The 9,405-nt window shown below is 46.0% G+C and overlaps 1 protein-coding gene across 1 annotated transcript; it reads right to left on the bottom strand.

Moving 5' to 3' along the window:
- Positions 1 to 2,407: 2,407 nt before the first annotated feature.
- LOC127571217 (extracellular calcium-sensing receptor-like) lies at positions 2,408 to 8,711 on the bottom strand. Its single transcript, XM_052017395.1, has 5 exons — positions 8,424 to 8,711; positions 4,786 to 5,622; positions 4,443 to 4,670; positions 3,401 to 3,524; positions 2,408 to 3,312 (listed from the first exon to the last, which is right to left on the bottom strand). Exons 1-5 carry the CDS (start codon positions 8,679 to 8,681, stop codon positions 2,408 to 2,410), a joined length of 2,352 nt encoding a protein of 783 aa, XP_051873355.1. The 5' UTR covers positions 8,682 to 8,711.
- Positions 8,712 to 9,405: the final 694 nt, after the last annotated feature.

The following is a 9,405-nucleotide window of genomic DNA, read 5'->3' as shown; positions in this document are numbered from 1 at the left end:
CCCAGTTGTGGTAAGAGAGAAAAGTTAATGACTGTAGATAGAAGAAAAAAGATTTATAACGTTTATAAGTCAGAAAAATTCAGAATTCAACAGATGAGAGTTGGGAAACTGACAAAGATAGGGAAATAGAATACCAGAGTAATCTAGCAAGAAACGCAAAAGCAGACTCTAAAAGTTACTGTAGGAATGATGAAAGGATTAACAAATGTTACCGTGGGTTCCTGACAGACTGAGAAGGGGGAAATTATCTTGGGGAAATGTCAGATAAGTTAAATCAATACTTTATGTTCAACGGCCGGTCATGGGTAGCGTTGGTAAAGCGCCTTTTTATATCAAGAGCTGGATATTCTAACACTATAAAAAGTGAATATTGCATTGTGATGGTCTGTTCGATTATTCCAAGAAATAAATTGATATTTAGTAAAAGGAACTTCAATCGAATTTTTAACATGTTGTTTAAAATGGAACCAGCAGCAGACCACGTCCCACAATATTGCACAAACGCAATCTGCAGCAAAAGCTTTGTGATTTATCGTTTTGGGGAGTGTTTTAACTGCATTTCTGTATTGTGGTGTGCACTGAAAATTCCGACCGGCAACTATCTCATCCTTGAAAAAAATCTCTGCAAACCATGTACTCCCCATCACTTTCATGTTGACCCTTCAGTTCCAAGACATGGCTGGCAGCAGACTTCCAGTCAAATTACCCAAAAGGGGTACCCGGACGACTAAAATTTTTACCGTTCAACAATTCAAAAATACAGACAAAAGCTTTAAATTCGAACAAAAGCCATGCAGTAAGATTATCAAATTGTTGGAAAAAGAGCCTGAAGGGCGAATATTTGACCCCAAACACGCTGATTGACCAGTAATCGACACCTGAAGAGCAACTTAGCGTTAAAATACATTGAAACGTACAGCTGGGTCTAAACTGGGCGAAAATGTATCCCTATTAACTCAGGAACTGTCACCAAAGCTGAAAGAGCTGTCCCAAATCACTGAACAAATCATGCAACATCCCCGCATTTTCATCATTGTGGAATCGTGATTCTCAACCACCCTGACAGACGCCTCCATTCCATCCTTCAATATGTTCTGTCTGGCTGGTGTAACAGATTCATCCGCCGTGACAGTGAGCAGTCTCTCCACCCTCAAATTCCCTGAGCGTTTCCCGTCGCCCCTCATGCTTCACCCAGTCTAGTCTTAGCCCCTCTGAACGCACTGCTCTCTGCTTTCTTCGTACCAAACCCAACCTTGTCATCAACCCCACAGAAAAAGAGCAGGGCAGATGTAGGCTGAAGGACTCTTCCATCATGCAGAGGCCAGATGGCAGCTCTCATACACCTCCTCTTACTTACCCCTCGACTGGGAGCCCACCAACGATCATGCCATACCATCTGGAGATGTCACCTCCACAGCCTCCAACCTGATTGTTGCCCAACAGCGCACTGCCCGTTTCTGTCTCCTGCCGAAGATTCACAAACCAGACTGTCGGGTAGGCTCGTTGTTTCTGCCAGGTCCTGTCCCACGGAGTTCATCCCCTCATATCTCGGCTCCATCTTGTCCTCCCACCGCGGTCCAGTCCCTTCCCACCTACATCCGTGACACCTCTCATGCTCTCTACCACTTCGACAAATTTCAATCACCCGGACCCTGCCGTTACATTTTCACCGTGGAAGCCCAGTGTCAATCCCCATCAGGAAGGCCTCAGGGCTCTCTGCTCCTTTCTGGAACACAGACCCAACCAGTTTCCCTCCACCAACACCCTGCTCTGCCTGACAGAACTTGTGCTTATCTTCAACAACTTCTATTTTGTGTCCGTCAGCCAGAATAACACAACATCAATGGTTGCACGTGGAGGAATCCAGATTGAGAGGGAAAATGGTCAAAGGACGTGTTTTTAATGAAAATCCACATCGGTAAAGAATACGTATATTTTCTCCATAAACAATTAAATGAACCAAAAAAGGGGGATCTTTTTAAAAGAGAGACACTTATTCAACACAGAGGGAGACTGTTGTTACCGCTGTGTCTCTCCTTTGATACAAAGATCCAATTGGTCCCGCGGTTGAAAAAAACCTGCATGTTTTCTTTGCAGTTATATATCTAACATGTTTTGAAAGATGCTGTTAACTGTACTTCTATCGCCCTTTCAGGCAATGCATTACATTCTCAATGTTTGAATCGTGTATCCATCCTTCAATAAAAAAAATCGAGGAACCCTTAACATTGCGAACGAATTAAAATATATCTATTATACAGTGACGACACGAATGCTTTCAAAGTACATTATCAATCTCCTTCAATTACAATTCTCGATGGCATTACATTGATTAAGGAGAAGAAAATAACAAAAACAGACAAGGTTTTCCATCTGGAATAGCCTTCATCAATGCCCCTTAAAGCTTTCAAGAGGACACTTTACTCATCAGATATTTCTTTGTATTTCTCTCCGGCTTTAACAATATGACGTCACATTTAGGGACAAAAATACAGAAAAGTAAGCCAAAGCTGGAAGCCAAAATAGCAAACACTTCCACGGCCACAGTGAATTTGCCGGGAGAACTGATATAAGCTGGAATGAAAGATATCCAAACAGCGCAGAAAATGAGCATGCTAAATGTAATGTATTTGGCCTCGTTGAAATTATCCGGCAAATTCCGTGCTAGAAAGGCAACGGCAAAGCAAACCAATGACAGACAGCCAATGTAACCCAGCACGCAATAAAACGCTACTTCGGACCCCACGTCACATTCCAGAAGGATCACCTCTTTGGAATAGGCCATGTTTTTGACAGGAAGTGGTGGCGATTTGATGAGCCAAACGGTGCATATTAAGCACTGTAGCAGTGTAAGAAGAAACACAGTCAGGCGTTGTTGTAGGGGACCAAACCACTTGGCCACATTGTTGCTGGGTAGTTTGGTCTGAAATGCCATCACCACAACAATAGTCTTCCCCAAAACACAGGAAACGCAGAGGACAAAACTAATACTAAACACGATGTGGCGTAACATGCAGGACCATGTCGACGGTTCGCCAATGAATGCAATTGAACAGAGGAAACAAAGGGTCAGTGCGAGGAGAAGAAGGAAGCTGAGCTCCGAATTGTTGGCCTTCACGACCGGAGTGTCTTTGTGAAGCAAGAAAATACCAGCTACAGTTGCAGTGAAGCAAGTGCCGGTCAACGCTAGCGCGGTGAGAACAATTCCCATGAGCTCTGCAAATGAGAGAAAGTCAACGTGCTTTTGTATGCATCGGTCCTGCCGGGCGTTGGGCCAGGAATCGCTGGGGCACCTCACGCATTCAACTGAATCTTGAAAGAGGAAACGGAAAGTCGATTTAATAAGCGGACTGGAGACGCCTGCGAACATTTGGACAATGCAGATGTTACTTGTCCATACCTGTGGTGTTACTGATCGCCCCCTCGGCGCATGGAACACAATCAAAGCAGCAAACAGGCTGACCCTTGCGAGCTGCTTTTCTTGTTCCAGGTGAACAGCTGTTGGAACAAACTGCCCGAGGGACCTGTGGCAAAGAACGATAAATGTTTATTGTTTTCAAAGAAGTATCACACGGAGGGAGGAAAAAGCAGAGGGATATAGGTTTAATGTGAAAATGGTAGGAGGGACCGAAGGGGCAAAGTCTTCACACAGAGAGCGGTGAGGATATGGAACACGCTGCCAGAGTAAGGTGCACCAACTACATTTAAAAGGAATTTAGATGAGGGCATAGAATGGGAAGTTTTAGATCGATATGGACCAATTGCAGGCAAATGGGACTAGCTGAGGTGGCATCTTGGTAGGCACGGACGAGTTGGGCCGAAGGGCCTGTTTCCGTGCTGTTTTATGATTTGACTCGGTATTTCTGTAACTTCGCTGATCTTCCATGCTCCTCGGTCTACAGAAAAGTTTTCAAGACACGTCATGTATTTTCCACCAGTAATTCCAGGATTCTGTAAACGCACATCAGTCATCGTCGTTGTTTTAGGAATAATTGGCAGGCCCCGAGTTAAGAATACCCGAATCAGGTGACTATATGAAGGCCGCCCCCGGGTAACGAACCGATTCTGATTTCACAGACTTCCGTAAGTAGTCGATATTGTAACCGCAAATCCACAGCATTGTCATGACTGGCATCAAAGTCACATGAAACTAAGAACAATTACGAAAAGTGAAGAGAGAGGAAACTAGTTCTGCCTTTCACAGTAAGGAAGGAGCATACGTAGGTCAAACTTTTCAATCTAATAATATAAAAGGAGTCCGTTCGGGTGTCGGGGTGTCCAGAACTCGGGCTTTCTAACAAGTGGATGACCTGTAGTTCGGTTACAATTACATCCTGAAACTCAATCCCGTTGCTACGTTGCAGGAGGAAAGTTGGCACTTCGGTGGCTTTTAAGCTTCAGAATGATTCTGTTCAAACTACGGCCACGATTTCATACATTACCTTTCTGCGACCACCAGCCCAAACAAGAGATCCTTCATTGATCATGACTTGTTCCTCTGAAGGCGCGGATCCGTCATAATGTCCAACTGTCAAAACAGCGGCATTCCCCTCGCTAGTCACCTGCCAGTTCACAATATCGTACGTAGCCACTGAGTCCCCGTTTTCGTCGAAATTTACCCTTTCCCCGACATTAGTTGTGAAATTTAGCGATTGCATGTAATGTAACACCTACAACAAGAAGACACAGTCGATTGAACATGACGTCAATCACCCAAAGTTTTCATAAAAAGTTTTGATTGGACTGTGTTTGAACTACTTGCAAGACTTGGCCAGTTCTACCTACCTGCCAAGGCTGATAATTTGAAAGAGTGGCGCAAGATTGATTGACAAATGGCCCTTCACCGCTTTCACAAGAAAACATATTGTGAAGTGCATGGGCTATAGCATAAGTAGCCTCATAAACTTTGTTGGTCACCCTCAGCTGAGATACCTCCGTGTAGGTGTTAGACACAGTCTTTAGGCTCTCTGTTCCTGTGCATTGAGGAGGCTGAATGGCCGACGTTGTGTTCCTTGTGTTGTTGTTTACCCGTTTCAAGCTACAGCCGAAGGTTGTTTCCCAAAATTCTTCCACCAAAAGATTACCAGGATAAGCAGACGGATGAAGACGCGTTAAGAAGTCTTTGAATCCCGGGATGTTCACGTTACGTATGGCGACCCCGATGGCTCCAGTAACGAACCTTTTGTTCTCCTCTGGGGACAGAAGCGAAGTGCCGATCCAATCCTCGCTGCCCACCCACTGGATGCCAGAAATGTTCTGTCGAGCAATTTCCTTCAATAAAATGGCCATGTCGCCTTGAGCGAGAAAAGCCACCACGACTTTCGTGGACGCTGTCCGTATAACGCGGGTAACATGAAGTAACCTTTCCATCGAATACGTCCTGTGGAAAGACTCGGAGAAGGCGATGCAAACGCCAAGCTGCTGAACCGTCTCCGTGAAGCCCTGCATCCCAAAATTCCCGTAATCGTCGTCGCTCCTGACCGCTCCAATCCAAGTCCATCCAAATCGCTTGACAAGTTCCGCCAGCACTTTAGCTTGGAAGTAATCACTTGGGATCGTTCGAAAAAACGAAGGGAACTCTCGCCGGTTGCTGAGACAGGTACACGTGGCGGAATAGCTCACCTGGTCAGCAACCACAATGGAAACAGAAAAACAGCGAAATTAGTTCGGTGTAGGAGGAAAAAGACCGGGCGAAGGCTGGTATCTACAGAGTACTACACAGTTTTGTCTTCCTATTGAAGGAGGGTCACACTTGTCACTGGAGGCTTTTTCTGGGATCTAGAAGTGGGCTCTTGAGGAAGGATTGGGCAGGTTTAGCGCCCAATCAATGGAGTTTAGAAAAATGAGTGTGATCTCTCTCAAATGCACAAACATCTAAGGGGACTTAACAAGAAGAGAAACAAAGGACTGTAGATGCTGGAATCTAGATGAAGAACATGATGCTGGAGGAACTCAGCAGTCCAGGCAGCATCCGTGGAGAAAAGCAGGTGGTCAACGTTTCAGGTCAGGCCCCTTTTTCAGGACTGAATGCAGGAAAAAGGGGAAGCCCAATATATAGGAGGGAAAAGCAGAGCAGTGATAGGTGGACAAAAGAGGGGAAGCACGGTGGGCACAGGGTGGTGATAGGTAGACTCAGGTAAGCGATAGTGATAGGCAGGTGCTGGGGAGGAGGGGAGAGCAGATCCACTGGGAGATGGGTCAAAGTTAAGAAGAGCGAGGAAAAAAGGCGAAGAAAGTGAAGAAGAGAAGAAGCGTGGTAGGGTAGGGGAGTGGGGTTGTGGAGAAGCGGGTGGGGGTTACCTAAAGTGGGAGAATTCAATGTTCATGCCGTCAAGCTGCAAGGTTCCAAGACAGAAAATGAGGTGCTGTTCCTCCAGTCTGCGCTTGGAATTCTCCTCGCAGTGGACGAGGCCGAGGACTGACATATCAGTGATAGCGTGGGAGGGGCAGCTGTAGTGACTGGAAACGGGGAGATGCAGTTACGGACAGAGCGCAGGTGTTTTGCGAAACGGTCACCTATTCTTTTAGTCCTAACAAGAAAGTTGGGGAATCCTGAATTGGGGGGCATAGTTTCAGAATATGACAGTGGCGAGAAAGAATTTCTTCTCACAGAGATCACTAACCTCTGAAGCCCTGCACTCCAGATAGAGTTGCGGAGACTGACACACCGAGTGCCTACGGTGGATGGAGTTTTGGTCTACAATGGAGCCAGGAGTGAAATTAACCATGATACTGACTGGCTGAGCAGGGCCGAGCAGCCGCCTGGCTCACTCCTACTTCTATTTCTTACCTGCCTATGACTATCGCTGTTTAAAGGCACCCGTCAATGCGTGATGGCAAATTGAAATGGAGCCCCTGTTGTATATGTAGGGGGCGTGGGTATTAGGCTCTCACAGACAGTAATTATGCAAAGTTAGATTCTTTTAGTAAAGATGATTGACAGGTAAATGTTGGCCAGAATCCCGATAGCTTTCACACTACAAACAGTTCATGGTACATGTAGAAAGAATGCCCAGGAACTCCATAGAACCATACAGCACAAAACAGGCCCTTCGGCCCATCAGAAGAACATTTGGAAAGTTTGTAATCTGATCAATTTAACTGTCATTTAAGTTGTTCCGGGTGATAGGAAAATAGGTCAATGCTGGAAGTGGTTTTAAGTGACACGATCGGAGAGCAGAACAATCATTAAGTTAGGGGAGTATTTAGATTGCAAAGCATCGCTGGAGGAGCGACGAACAAATGGAGTTTGAGACGCAGCTTAAGTGCAGGAGAGCTGATCATAAGATAAACAGAGTCAGGGCAGAAGGATAAGATAAAGAAGCAGATTTAGGCCATTCGGCCCACTGAGTCTGCTCCACCATTCACTCAAGGCTGCCTTTTTATCCCCATTCTCCTGCCTTCCCCCATAACTTGAAACCCCTTTACTAATTAAGAATTTATCAATCTCGGCCTCAAATACACCCAATGATTTTGCCTCCACCGCCCTCTGTGGCAGCGAATTCCACAGATTCACCGCACCCTCGGATCTTGGACTCTCCTACTGATGAAAACATCCTCTACACGTTCGCTCTATCCAGGTATTCGGTAGGCTTCAATCAGATTTCCCACCCCCTCTACCAGCAAATTATGAGATCTCATAATTCATGAGACCATAAATTCGAGCACCCAATTGCAGAGAGAATGGGGGAAATGGCTGTCTGCTAAGGGAAGGCAAACTTCCATCTATCAGGCAGGTAGAGGCAACCCCTACAGAAATAAAGCAAAGATCAAATGCTACAAAGAAAAGTGGGTCACTGATGAATTGTTGTGAAACCCGCATAGACGCGAACACTATAAATTATTGGAAGTCTTTTAGGTCAGTGGTGTATCTTTGAACTCCCGCTCGAAGTGCTCCCCAGTGAACACTGTAACACGGCCAGAATAGTCCGACTCGTCAGAGAAGCTCACTACTGCTAATCCCAACAACGTACTGGAGGTGAACTGGTCACTCTAAATTACTCCTTAATGTAGGGTAGTGGGAAAAGGTTCAAATGGGAGTTGATGAGCACCTGAGACAGTGAATAGATTGCAGGAATAGGGGAAAATGAGGCTGGAGGGGAGGGGAAGGGACTGAAGTGATCGGTCTGATGGGATCAGGCAGAGGCACGAAGGGCAGGATGGCCTCTTCCTGTGTGGGAGTGAGCAAGTAAACATGGTGATTACCATATAATAAATCGGCTATTCAACAGTTGAATCACTCGGCAGCAATAAAACAATGGTAACCATGAAAACCTTGGAAATATTCAAGCAGGGAAATAAAAAAACGAAAGCTCCATGTAATGTAACCAGGCTCGTTATTTAACGTCCGTACATTAACTATGACAATTCACGAAGAACGAGCCTTTGAAAACAAGACCACAGTAGTAAATGACACATCTTACCATGGGGACTTTGAAAGGACCGATTGACGCCGCTACCGCCAGGGACTGCGAAGATCCCGATTCCGCCACAATGGCAGGGACCAGTGAGGACGGGTGACAGGACTGCTGCGGAGATGTTGGGTCCTGTCCGTTGATCAGTTCGAAAGCCGCTTTCACTGAGAGGCGAGGCAGATTGCACGAATCATAAATCCTGTAGCCCAGTGTAATATTTGGCAGGAGAACCGGACTCCTGTTAATCTCTTCAATCGCAAATATCATCGCCTGTATGAACCGGAATATCCGGAAGTTCAACCTGCAGGACAGAGGTAGTTGCAGATTAGGACTAATACACACCGATTATTTCTCTGCAGTGTTTTTTTTTAAAGCAAACGCACTGGGCGGATTTATGATTCAGGTAGGTTTGGAACTGAAACAGTGGGGAAATCTCGGGTCACAGTGGAGACACAAGAGACCGCAGATGCTGGAATCTGACGCATTTTAAAAGATAATAAACAATAGGAGAGTGTTGGAGACAAGAAAGGGCCATCAGAGGGGTTGAGGATGCTTTGCCAGAAATATAGGCAAGGAGGCGGAGGCGACGGAAGAAGAGCTCGTTATCATGACAGGCTTAGAACTCGCTGAGGTGCGGGCGGAGAGTGACAAGCGTAAGTCCGCTGCTGAGGACCGATGCAGGGTTGACAATTCCTCTACAAGCACAGGTGTTGTCAAATCCACTCAGCTCCTCCTGCAGATTATCTGTTACTGGGGTGACAACGTACCGTGAGGGGTGCAGACTTTCGTTGGATAAGTTGGAGAAGAGACCAGGCGCTTTCTCGGTGAATTGGCAAAACGACACCTTCGGCCAACCATCAGAGAGTCTATATGACCACTACCTAATGCTGGTTCCAGCCCCACCCCTGACAGCGAGGTATTTTTGATGGTATTCTTAGAAGCCTGCTGAAGCCACATTTTGCGTCTATAACAGCCCAGGCCATATTTTATC

Source organism: Pristis pectinata, chromosome 6, assembly GCF_009764475.1.
Source record: "Pristis pectinata isolate sPriPec2 chromosome 6, sPriPec2.1.pri, whole genome shotgun sequence".
Taxonomy (NCBI): Eukaryota; Metazoa; Chordata; class Chondrichthyes; order Rhinopristiformes; family Pristidae; genus Pristis; species Pristis pectinata.
This window is presented reverse-complemented; position numbering and strand designations above follow the sequence as displayed.

Bases quoted from the DNA above. Each gene is read 5' to 3' on its own strand.
- LOC127571217 (XM_052017395.1), bottom strand. From the start codon at position 8,681: ATGATATTTGCGATTGAAGAGATTAACAGGAGTCCGGTTCTCCTGCCA. The intron at 3,525-4,442 runs GTAATGTATGAA...TCTTTGCCACAG, and splicing joins GGGCTGGTGGTCGCAGAAAG to GTCCCTCGGGCAGTTTGTTC. The intron at 3,313-3,400 runs GTATGGACAAGT...TCCTCTTTCAAG, and splicing joins GGCGATCAGTAACACCACAG to ATTCAGTTGAATGCGTGAGG.